General features: G+C 42.8%; 1 protein-coding gene across 1 annotated transcript in view; it reads left to right on the top strand.

The window, feature by feature from the left end:
* Positions 1–12,594, top strand: part of ADGRA3 (adhesion G protein-coupled receptor A3) — a 126,110-nt gene extending 113,516 nt beyond the window's left edge. Inside the window, exons 17-19 of the mRNA XM_061164469.1 lie at positions 6,611–6,756; positions 10,787–10,882; positions 11,021–12,594. Coding sequence (XP_061020452.1) covers positions 6,611–6,756; positions 10,787–10,882; positions 11,021–12,263 — 1,485 coding nt within the window. The 3' untranslated portion in view covers positions 12,264–12,594. The remainder of the gene's footprint in view (positions 1–6,610; positions 6,757–10,786; positions 10,883–11,020) is intronic.
* Positions 12,595–13,077: the final 483 nt, after the last annotated feature.

Genomic DNA, 13,077 nt, shown 5'->3' with positions numbered 1-13,077 from the left:
GAGAGTGACAGGCATTTCATAACAGAGTAGACGGAGGGCCAGGGTACATGGCATTGGTGGTCACGGAGATGCAAGTTCAGATCGCTACCATATTATGCCTTTTCTGCCAGCAAAAATTAAGCCCAGCAGGGCCACGTATGGAAAAACATGTGGATCCACATATTTTATACATACTGGGTAGGAATATAAGCGGATGACTCTGGGAGGCTTTACTTTCTACGGGTAAACATTCACACAGTCCCACTCCAGGGCTTAGGGTGAGTGCCTGTGAATATTCATAGCAGCACTCTACACGGTAGCAGAAACCTGGAAGCCACCCAAGTGCCCATCACCGAGAGAGTGAATGAATAAATGGTGATATTATGCAAGAGTCAAAATTAATGAATTACAACAAGGCATAGCAGTGCGAGTCAGTTTCAGGAATATAAGTGAAAAAAATTAAGGCCCATAAATTACATTCACCCTGATATCTTTCTTTATAAAGTTAAACATAACTAAAATGAAACAGCATACTTTTAATGAAAATACGTAGGTGCGGTAAAACCGTATAAGAAAGCAAGCAAAGGGGTGATAAACATAGGATAGATGGTGATGATTACCTTGGGTGAAGGGCTTCTTACGTGCTGATACAGGCTTTTGTCAAGAACTTACCTTTTGTCTTATTGATAGATTCGTGGACACTTATTATTAATAACAACTATTTAAGTAACTAAATAAAGGCAGGCCACGCTTGTGTGCTTGGCTCAGTCATTAGAATGTGTCATTAACCTAAGGCTGTTGATGAATCCAATATTTTCTTCATGTAAAGCAGTTTCAAGTATGTATGTGTATATATAAGAATTGTTGAGAGAATTAAATGACTCCAGAGTAGCAGGTATACAGTAAGTGCTCAGTAAATGTAAGCTATTACTACGACTGTCATTGGTATAATTATCTCTTAGCTGTGCAGAATATTCCCCTGTGTTAGGGCCATTACGATATATCTGTAATCATATTTGTTTGAAGCCTATGAGAAGTTAGGTAATGGATCCCAAATCAGCTTAATACGTGTACAAAAAATAGTGCTTCTCTTAGTGTTTTCTGCCTTCTTCACCTGGGTGACTGCCAGTTACTTTGTAGGTCTCAGCTTACTGTTTTAGAGATGCAGTCCCTCCACCTCTTCCCCTCATTATCCTCTGCTGCTGATTAACATTCCATAGTGCCTGCAAAACTTTGTAATTGACTGGCATTTACCTCTTTGTTGTCCCTGGACTTAGAGCTCTACAGGGACGGGGATTATACCAATTCGATTCACCAGTGTTCATCCAAGAATCAGTATAAGACCTGACGCGTAGTAGGTGCTCAGCAGATACTGACTGGGTAGATGAACAAAAAAGGCCTCTGTTTGCAAATAGTAGAACTCATTCAACCCTGGAGTTGTTTTGAACATAGACTATTAGTGTACTCAACACACAATCGTGGTAATAGTCTCAATTCTGTCTAAAAATACTCATTGATTTCTGGAAGTAGACACATAAATTTATTTCACTAAGGAAATGAACAGAAAGAGGCCATGGTAGAAATAACTGCCTTTCACCATCCTGAATGGTATTTTATACCATTTCTAGAATGAAAAGGATAGGAAAGTACACTGAGTTTTCAGGGCCTCAAGAATGAATGTCTATTAGGTAAATCATTACCTGAAAAATGTGGGGCGGGCAGGCTTCTAGATGTTTTCATGTGTTGTTTTCTTCTGTTTTTTTTTTTACAGTGTTCTTCCTCTGTGAAAGACATAGCATCATTCTTATTATTTCTGACTCAGAGATGACTTGCTTCACTTTATTTTTCTAATACTTATTCAGTTAGTAGCCAGCTGTGTCTGGCAGAATGGCCTATGTGACTCGTCTCTTAACCTCGGTTCATTTCAGTTGCTCAGTCCTGTCCGACTTTTTGCGACCCATGGACTGCAGCGTGCCAGGCTTCCCTGTCCATCACCAACTCCCAGAGCTTGCTCAAACTCATGTTCGTCATGAGCAAGCCTAGAGGTGGTGGTTTGTTCATTCAGTTGTGTCTGGGTGTTTGTGACCCTGTGGACTGTACCTGCCAGTCTCCTCTGTCGACGGGATTTCCCAGGCAAAAATGCTGGAATGGGTTACCATTTCCTTCTCCAGGGGATCTTCCCAACCCAGAGATCAAACCTGGGTCTCCTGCATTTCAGGCAGATTCTTTACCTACTTAGACACCTGGAAAGCCCCTTAACCTAGTAGGGGCTTCATGTTTCTTCTGCAAAATAATGGGGTGGGCTTATCTTCCATCTCTAAAACTGAACCCTGAAGCGTACATCTTCTACATGCATTTCATATGTGCACATGATCAGTGTTGTCTTTGGCATATCTCCCTTTTAGAGCTCATATATTTTATGAATGGTGTGTATAGGTTCTAAATGCATTTTCTTCCCTGAAGTAATTGGCTGAGGTTATTAAAGGCCCCACCAGCCAGGCACTTCCCACTCTGGTTCTTATGTCATCCTTTCTGGGTGGTGCCATGGGTGCATGCTGTAGCCTTGAACTTTCTTGTGCAAAAGGAGCCAAAGGGGAACTGAGAAGTTGAGTGATAGCGTAGAAGAAGCTGTTGACTCAACAGGGTTTGGAAGAGATCCGGGTTCTGGGTCAGGATGTACTGCCAGATTAACTGTGTGATCGTTAGTTTTCTGGTCCTTGGTTTCCTAGCTATGCAGTGAAAGGATTTGGCTGCAAATATTTAGGATACCGTGTTGCTCTACCACTCCATGATTTCATCTGTTAACTATCGTGCCAGCTGACCTTCTCAGGTGTCTTCTGCTCTCTGTTATCTAGAGGACTGCTGCAGGGGCACATAGGAGACACAGGGAAAGATTCAATCCATGGATGTTAAGAGCTTTCTACTTGCCAGCTACTGCAAGTGTGTTATCTTAACTTTCACATTAACCCTAGGAGGTAGTTCTTACTCATATTTTATTAGTACAGAAATTGAGTCTTAGAGAATTGAAATAACTTGCCCCAAGTCTAGGGCCTTTGGGTGGCAGAGCCCTGATTCAAATGACAGCCTCTCTGGGTATTCCTTGCCAATCCCCACCCTTAGCACTGCCTTCTTGTTATTGAGGACCAGGATGATGTAATAGAAGAGTCGCAGGCTTTGGGTTTGAGTTGCTGCCCCACCACTGACCATGTGACCTCTGGAGGATGATTTAACTTCTTTCAGCCTCCATCTCCTTGTCTGTAGCACTAAGCAGATGGTGACCGTAAGAGGATAAAATAGGAGCACGTACAAAATTGTCTAATACATTTTGGCGTACATTTCAGGCATTCAGTAGTGGATGCCCTTAATTTTTATATATATTCATATCAGACTGTGAGTATTAAAGATGATTTTTTTGCACACTTGCTGTGTATGCTGCACTGTTGTAGGTTTTGTTGATGATTAAAAACCCGTCTGTTAAAATGTCCGGTCTCTGGTATGTGAATGTTTATGGTGAGGTAACATATAAAGTCCAACTCTTCAAGATAATTTTTTGTATCCATTTTGCAGCTTTGAAAATTGATGTCTTGAGGTAAGGTGACTTTCTTAAGTTCTAATCTGTTGCATTTAATGAATCATTTATATACCCTATAAATTAGATTATTTCCAAACTATTTACAAATTTTCCACATGTGTCTGATTTATGTGGCAGAAATTGTGACAGTGAGGTTGTATTTCAAGTATAGCCCAAGTGTCTGATGAAGAATAAAATAGGAAGCATGTATGTGTGCTCAGTTGCATCCAACTCTTTGTGACCCCATGGACTGTAGCCTACCAGGCTCCTCTGTCCATGGGATTGTTCAGCCAAGAATGCTGGAGTGGGTTGCCATTCCCTTCTCCAGGAGATCTTCCCATCCTAGGGATCAAACTTGCATCTCCTGCATTGGCAGGTGAATTCTTTACTGCTGAGCCACCTGGGAATCCCAAAATAGGAAGGAACTCCTTCCAAAAGATAGGAACACCATTGCTGCTAGACTAGATCTCAGTGCCTCCTTTATTCCGTCTTATGGAACATTTGGTGATTTGCTTATGTGGCTACTACCAGGTGCCGTCAGACCCCTAAAATTTCACTATTGGTAATAATTGTTTAACTGGAAGGCTTTAGTATTTTTAAAGTATGAACACTTCTCTGCAAATTTTGAAATGCCATAGGAAACACTTCAAAATCTAAAGGTTGAGTTTTACCTCTTAGATCTAAAACAAGAAAATTCTCCATCTTGCACCTCCTGTGTTGAAAATATTTTTAACTTCTGTTTTGAAGCTTATTTACAACCTTGTCTCATTCTTTTGACCTCTACATCAGAGAAAACTGTAGAAACAGTAGAGGATACCATTTTGAATCAATATCATTGATTGGTTTTAAATGTTTTGGTTTTTATGCACCAAATCCAATTATACTATTTTTATTTACAACATTTGATGTGACTCCAGATAGCTCAGAGAGTTATTTTATGCTTTTTGTTCCACTTACATCTGTAAGCTTTGCTTTTATAGTGCAGTGAATAAAACTAATAGGAACCACGGAGCAAGTTTTCTGCTTAAGAAGAAGATACTGTGGGGACGTGCCCAGTGATCCAGTGGTTAAGAATCCATGTTTCCATTGCAGGGACGTAGGTTCGGTCACTGACTGGGAAACTAAGATCCCCTGTGTTGCACAGCACTACCAAAATATAAATAAATAAAAATTAAATTAAAAAAAATTGTTTAAAGATGAAGATACTTTGACCCTCTGGTTCAGCTGGGCTGGATCACCCTCTAACCCTTTCAGTCATTGAGAGGACAGTGACTTCCCTGGACAAGTGACCACCCTAGTTTTTGCCCTGCAAAATAATCTGTGTACTTCCATGTCCCCAAGTTTAATGAGGTTCATGTCTTATTAACATGAACCTTAAACAGCAGTCTAGATGCTTTTGTTACTTACCTAGGATTGATGATGTCAATCAATTTGATTTTCTTGAGATTGGAGAGTTATCCTTTTTGAATTAAATAAAGTTTTTTTTTTTCCTTGAAAATTTTCGTTAATAGAATTTTACCTGTAATCATTGTGTAAGAAGAAAGGATCAAAAGATAGAATTAGATAAGAAAACTGAATTATGTTCTTGCTGCTCCAATGACCCATGCATTTATTTTTCTTAAAGTAGATTTTAAACCCCTCTTACCCCATATTTATCTTTGTGTAGAATTTTATCTTTAACTGCTGTTGCTTCAGACACAGTTCACAAGGTAAACATGCCCCCCGTCATCCCCCTGGGAGAGAACTCAGTGTCATCATTTACCTGTATTGCAGTTCTCCGTCGTCTTTCCAGTACTTATTATGTCCCAGATATTGTGCCCTTTCAGTCCCTACAAAAACCCCTAGGGATGCTTATGGATAGTCTTTCTACTATTCAAATGAGGAACATTCATTTCAAGAATGTTGACGTTAAAAAAAAAAAAAAGAATGTTGACGTTATTTTCTTAAAACCATAATCCTAATAATAATAAAAATATTGCTGTATTTTTAATCACATATTATGTACCAGATTAAGTGCTAAATGCTTCATATAGGGTGTCCTATTTAAAGCCTTATGGTACTTTAATACTATCCTCAGTTTACAAATGAGAACAGTGCTTGAGATATTCTGCGAGTTTGCTAAGGTGTCACAAGGGGTAGATTCTGGTTTTAAAACCAGGCAAAATTGTTAACTCCAGAGCTCACTCATTTCAAATAATCACCAATCTGTTACACTGCTCACTTGCCATCCAGTTTGGTACATAAAAGCTCTGAATTAGAACTATTCAGGTCTGTGACTCCAAAGTTTATTCTCTGTGTGCTGTGACTTTTGCCCTCCGGTTATCCTTGATGTCTGCCTGATAGCTCAGTTGGTAAAGAATCCGCCTGCAACGCAGGAGACCCCGATTTGATTCCTGGGTCAGAAAGATCTGCTGGAGAAGGGATAGGCTACCCACTCCAGTATTCTTGGGCTTCCCTTGTGGCTCAGCTGGTAAAGAATCCACCTGCAGTGCGGGAGACCTGGGTTCAATCCCTGGGTTGGGAAGATCCCCTGGAGAAGGGAAAGGCTACCCACTCCAGTATTCTGGCCTAGAGAATTCCGTGGACTGTATAGTCCATGGGTCGCAAAGAGTCGGACACGACTGAGCAACTTTCACTTTCACTCTCACTTACCCTTGATGTCTTCATTCCTCCTTAAAACAGACTTTAGGAACTCACCTCTAATTTATAACTTAGCATCTATGGGAAACATGGCTTTGGTTTACTGTTGTCCAGGAATGAATTCTATGGTATATTTAGTATCATCTTAGCTATAAGTTGTAGTCCATGGGCCTCCTATGTTCAACTATAGATTCAGTCCTCTATTATACGTCTCTCAGAGTGCTTTCTTTGTTCATTAGCAGGCAAAGGAATGGATCCTTAGAATATACCTTCATACAGTTTTCAAGCCATATATTCAAAGTAACTTACCAGTCTTTTTGAGGAAGCTTACTGGCAATTATTGTATTTTGATTGTGAAGGGGAATTTTTTTTTTTTTTTTTTTAAATTTTAGTTCATGTATTCTTCAATCTTCTCTCTAGGTTGGAATAATTCTTCATTATTCCACTCTTGCTACAGTACTATGGGTGGGAGTGACAGCTCGGAACATCTACAAACAAGTCACTAAAAAAGCTAAAAGGTGCCAGGACCCTGATGAGCTGCCACCTCCACCAAGGCCAATGCTCAGGTATCTAGTATCTTCGTGTACTATCTTCTGTTAAATGTCCACACATATTAAATTTAATGAAGTATGGTCATAACGAAAAACTGCTGAGTGAACTTTGGAACGAGAAAGAGTAGACTTGTAAGCAGCCCTGCAGCTGGGAGTTCTTTGTGAAGGTCTGTGTCCTCTCTTGTCTGTCTGTCTCATCTAGAAAGTGGCGATGATTCTCTTTCGAGTTGTTGTGAGGCGTAAGTGACTTAACGTGTAAAGCACTTCAGATGGACGGTACTGGCCCTGGAATAGACTCTGAAAATATTAGTTGTTTTTATTTCCTTGAGGTCATGTAGTAGGTTTCAGTCTTCTCAAGTACGTGTCAGTGTTGTTATTCTCCATGAAAGAAACAGCAGTTTTGGTGTCGTGCCGTTCCTAATATCATAATTTAAATCAGTTGTCATTGAATTATTATTCTGGATGAGTAGAAGTCAATGGGTAGAAGACCTGTCCTTGAGATCTTTACTGTTTGCGAGGAGGCAGGTGTGAGAAGAACTGCTGCAACTGTGTAAAAGCTGGAGTGGAAGTACATTCTCTGAAAGCGCCAAAAAAGAACTGTAATTCTGAGGGGTCAGGGAGAGTGGGGGGCTATTAAGAATTGCCTGACTACCACATAAAGGGCAGAGGTGGCACTTTAGATTCAGGATCATATGGCAAGCTGAACAGATCTGAGAAGTGCAGTTTCACTGTGGCTGGAACCTAGGCTTTATGGTGTAGAGTAGCATGATTCAGAGGGAAAGCTGAGTGTCCGGCTTTAGAGGGCCAGGTTAAACCGTGGGCTATGCATTAGAATGCCCGAAGGCAGGAGGCATCTACAGAGAACTCCTCTGCGGTCATTAGGAGAGCCCCATGAGTACTGCTTAGGGTCTTCTACCCATTTCAAAATTGGGAAAGGAGTACTTCAAGGCTGTGTATTGTCACCCTGCTTATTTAACTTATATGCAGAGTACATCATGTGAAATGCTGTGCTGGATGAAGCACAAGCTGGAATCAAGATTGCCGGGAGAAATATCAATAACCTCAGGTATACAGATGACACCACCTTTATGGCAGAAAACGAAGAAGAACTAAAGGGACTCTTGATGAAGGTGAAAAAGGAGAGTGAAAAAGCTGGCTTAAAACTCAACATTCAGAAAACTAAGATCGTGGCATCCAGTCCCATCACTTCATGGCAAACAGATGGGGAAACAGTGGAAGACTTTATTTTCTTGGGCTCCAAAATCACTGCAGCTGGTGACTGCAGACATGAAATTAAAGATGCTTGCTCCTTGGATGAAAAGCTATGACAAACCTAGATGGCATATTAAAAAGCAGAGGTTTTGCCAACAAAGGTCTGTGTAGTCAAAGCTATGTGTTTTCCAGTAGTCATGTACAGATGTGAGAGTTAGACCATAAAGAAGGCTGAGTGAGAAAGAATTGATGCTTTTGAACTGTGGTGTTGGAGAAGACTTTTGAGAATCCCTTTGACTGCAAGAAGATCCAGTCCATCCTAAAGGAAATCAGTTGTGAACATTCATTGGAAGGACTGATGCTGAAGCTGAAGCTGAAGCTCCCAATACTTTGGCCACCTGATGTGAAGAACGGACTCATTAGAAAGACCCCGCTGCTTGGAAAGATTGAAGGCAAGTGGAGAAGGGGATGACAGAGGACGAGATGGTTGGATGGCATCACCGACTTGATGGACATGAGTTTGAGCAAGCTCTGGGAAATGGTGAAGGACAGGGAAGCCTGGCGTGCTGCAGTCCATGGGGTCACCAAGAGTCGGACACGACTGAGTGACTGAACAACAGGTGAGGACTGCAGCTAGCACGGTGGCATGGAGGTTAGAGAGGACACGTGTTCGGAAACTTGAGGCAGTTTCTCTAGGAGTGATGACTAGCTGCATTTGGGAGCTCTGTACGGGAATTTGAAGGTGGCTGCAGGTTGTATGCTCCAGTTCGCTAGGGTCCTTCTGCAGTTGGTGCATCCATCAACTGAGAAAGTCACAGAGGAAAAGTGGGTGGGGGGACCCAGGGAGGGTAAGCACAGGGGAAGTGGGCTCACCCATACTTTCTCAAGGAAAGTTCACATTTTGGGAGTCTGGTGCTCAGCAGAGAGGACACAGCATGTGCCCTTTGGACAGGACAGATGTGTTCACATGTGTTCATTGAAGCAGCGATAAGGAATGAGCTCTCCCAGGGAGAAGTCAGTTAAGAATGATCCCTGGGCATATCAATGTTGAGTAGATGGGCCATAGCAGATAAAGGGAAGAACCAAAGAGAACAGTGAAGATTGAGGGGAGAGTGGTTCAGTGAGCAGCAGGGGACAGCAGGAGTGCTCGACCACAGCCAGAGTCTCGGATGCAATTTGATACCCCTGTCGGTGGTGTTAAAGGGCCTGAGGGGGATGGTGTTTGGCTAAGAGACAGGAACCCCGTCCTCATGCAGCTGTTCGTTTCTGTTGGGTTTCCTTTCTGTTAGGTGATTAAAAGCACAAAGGCTTTAGTAAAAGGCAGCCTGAGCTCCAAAGCCTGTGCAGTCCCCCGTGGCCGGCAGGTACGCCCTTTGCTTTAGACGGTCAGGTTTACCGTGTAGGCCGCCCTCCTTCCCCAGGCTCTGAAACTTAAGGAAACTCAGCATCCGGGCTGCGTGGAGGATGGGCAGGGACTTGTCTTGAGTCTGCTGGCCCCAGAGAGGGCAGTTTCAGTAGCACGGTAGGTTGGAAGCGGCGTCACCTCACAATAAAGGGGAGGCACATGTTGGTGCTATTGTTTCCAGGTGTTTGTCACCAAAGGGAGCAAGAAAGAAGTTGGTAGTTGAAGGAAAGTTTTAGAAGATGGAGAAAACGTGAACATACATACAGGCTGGAAGGAAGAAGCAGTGGGGAAGTAGATTTAAAGCTTTAAAATAAGGATGAGTTGGTAGCAGGCAGTCCTGGAATGGAGGTGGGAAAGGAGTGGCAGAGAGTACTGTGGAACGCGAGACAAATGTGGGTGAACTGATGCTTCTTTGTCAGGTCAGAGCAGCTATGAATTAGTTCAACAGGAAGAACGGCAGGGTCACGAATGTTGGCCTTCCTCTAATCTGTGGAATAAAGGCCATGACTATCATTTTATGGGAATAATTAGCTGTCTTTTTCAGCAGTAATATCATATTGAAGATTTTTAGTACCCGTAAGCATGACTAAGAAAAAAAATATGGAAAAATACGTTGTGGACATCGTCTTTATCCAGCCAATTCAGCATGTGGACTGTGTCTCTGAACCTGGCAAATGCAGAGTTAAGACTGGGTGTACCCAGGGGCAGCTCGCCAGGCCAGGAAGTTCCCTAGGATCTTTTCAGAGAACTCAGAGAAGCTGCTCCCCTCTGCCCCAAAAGTTGTTCTTCAGAGGACCAGCCAGCACTCTGTCTCTCTCAGCTCCTCCCAGCTGGTCTGTGGGCAGCTGGTGAGGAAGGGCCCAAGCGCTGTGGGCAGCTGGGATCCAGGTACCTTCCTTACCCCCATTTCAGCTGACTGAGGATAAGCATACACAGCAGCAGGACATTAGATCTAGCAAGTCCTACTAAGCATTAATATGCAGGTCTAGCCGGGCATTGATGAATAAACGACATTGTTACATTTTTAGTGTGAACAGTGGCACAATGGGATCTTCAAGTCCATTTTGCAGTGGCCAAACTTTCTGCTCCACTGGCTGAATCTAAAAGAAACAAGTATAAACTAAAGCCCTACCTGCAGGAACTGGGTGTTGCGTCGCCTGCCCACAGGGTGGCAGAAGCTGATCAGCTTTGCTTCGACTCAAACTTGGTAGATCTCCCGCTTTTTTAAACTAAAGAAATCAAGAATAAATAAAAACTTAAAAAAAAAAGTTACTGTTAACAAAGTTACTGCAAATGTTAACCTCTCCTGAATTATTGAAGTAGTGATTAATCTTTAAGGAACAACTGCTGCAGAAATGAGATCCTACAATGTGTATACCTAAACAAATCAGATTGACGAGCTGTTGTTTCCATCGTTGCCCCTACTAGGTTCTACCTGATCGGCGGTGGTATACCCATCATAGTTTGTGGCATCACTGCAGCAGCAAACATCAAGAATTACGGCAGTCGGCCAAATGCGCCCTAGTGAGTATTCAGTGTTCTCTTTGTGCCTGAGTTGGTTGCTTCCCCTTGAACTGTTTCCCAGGCACTAACGCTTACTGCAACTTAAACAGTTTCTTGACACATGGAGCATCTGAGCTGATTCTCCATTTTCTTTCCTAGTTGCTGGATGGCGTGGGAACCCTCCTTGGGAGCCTTCTATGGGCCCGCCAGCTTCATCACTTTCGTAAACTGTATGTACTTTCTCAGCATATTTATTCAGTTGAAAAGACACCCTGAGCGCAAATATGAGCTGAAGGAGCCTGCCGAGGAGCAGCAGCGGCTGGCAGCCAATGAGAACGGCGAAGTCAATCATCAGGACTCCATGTCTCTGTCCCTGATTTCCACATCAGCCCTGGAGAACGAACACACTTTCCATGCCCAGCTTCTGGGGGCCAGCCTCACCTTGCTCTTGTATGTCGCCCTGTGGATGTCTGGGGCCTTGGCTGTTTCTTTGTATTACCCTTTGGACTTGGTTTTTAGCTTCTTTTTTGGAGCCACATGTTTGAGCCTCAGCGCGTTCATTGTGGTTCACCACTGTGTCAACAGGGAGGACGTCCGGCTCGCGTGGATCATGACGTGCTGCCCGGGACGGAGCGCCTATTCAGTCCAGGTCAACGTGCAGCCCCCCAGCTCCAGCGGGCCGAGCGGGGAGGTGCCCAAGTGCACCAACAGCAGCGCAGAGTCTTCATGCACAAACAAGAGCGCTTCGAGCTTCAAAAACTCCTCCCAGGGATGCAAACTAACCAACTTGCAGGCTGCCGCGGCCCAGTGCCACACCAATTCCCTACCTTTGAATGCCACGCCTCAGCTCGACAATAGTCTGACAGAACATTCAATGGACAATGACATTAAAATGCACGTGGCGCCTTTAGAAGTTCCATTTCGAACAAATGTGCACCCGAGCCGCCATCATAAAAACAGAAGTAAAGGGCACCGGGCCAGCAGACTCACGGTCCTCAGAGAGTATGCCTACGACGTCCCCACGAGCGTGGAAGGCAGTGTGCAGAACGGCCTGCCGAAAAGTCGGCTGGGCAGTAATGAAGGACACTCTCGGAGTCGGAGGGCGTACTTAGCCTACAGAGAGAGACAGTACAACCCCCCCCAGCAAGATAGCAGTGATGCCTGTAGCACGCTTCCCAAAAGCAGCAGGAATTTTGAAAAGCCTGTTTCAACTAGTAGTAAAAAAGATGCGATAAGGAAGCCCACTGTAGTTGAACTTGAAAGTCAGCAGAAGTCTTATGGCCTGAACTTGGCTATTCAGAACGGACCAATCAAAAGCAGTGGGCAGGAGGGCCCCTTTCTGGGTACGGATAGCACTGGCAATGTGAGGACTGGGTTGTGGAAACACGAAACTACTGTGTAGAGTTGGTGGGCTTCCTGGGTAAGAAATCCATATAAACTGTGATAGTCACATTCCTTTAAGCTATGAACGTGTAAAAGCAGACTGTTTACAGCCACCTTAGGGATTTCAAAAGAATTTTGAATAAACTTTTAAGTTTTGGATTTTGTGTATTTTATATCCCCCAAGTGTTGCTTTTTTATGAATTTTGGAAAAAGCCTCTAAAACAATTTTTCAGTTGTCAAAGCACCAGCAAGACATTTTGGGAATCTGAAATGTAATTTTCTTGAAATCTGTAATATCTACTTAATGTTTCAGGCTTGTATTTAGTACAATAAATAGGTGTTTGTCATTGTGTCAGTCTTAACATTTTAACATTTTACAGTCCCAGAAGCATTTAGTTCTAATTTAATGAAGTTTGTGCATTGGGATAGTTTAGCCAGAAGTATACATAAATCAGTTATCAGATTTTTTACATGATTAGCTTCACTGATGATGGCATGTGAGTCAAACGGCCTCTGGAGTGATGTATTTTGTAAATACTATTTTGAGTACTGTAAGTTTTTTTTTTTAATCACAATTTTTTTCGAAATTGCAAATGCCTAAAAACTTTTCCTAAATTACACTATTTTCACCCTAGCACTTTGGTCTTATTAATACTATTTTTTTTTATATTTTTGTGGCTTTTCAGTGGTTTATATATTGGTTTACTTATTCTGTTTTTTCAAATACAAGTTATTTTTTTTCTTTTTTAAAAAAATATTTATTTGGCTGTGCTGGGTCTCAGCTGTGGCACGTGGGGTCTTTGGTTTCTCTTTGGCTTCGCTGGGTCTCAGTT

This window comes from Dama dama, chromosome 17 (genome assembly GCF_033118175.1).
Source record: "Dama dama isolate Ldn47 chromosome 17, ASM3311817v1, whole genome shotgun sequence".
Taxonomy (NCBI): Eukaryota; Metazoa; Chordata; class Mammalia; order Artiodactyla; family Cervidae; genus Dama; species Dama dama.
The sequence above is the reverse complement of the archived record's forward strand: the minus strand, read 5'-3'. Positions and strand labels throughout refer to the sequence as shown.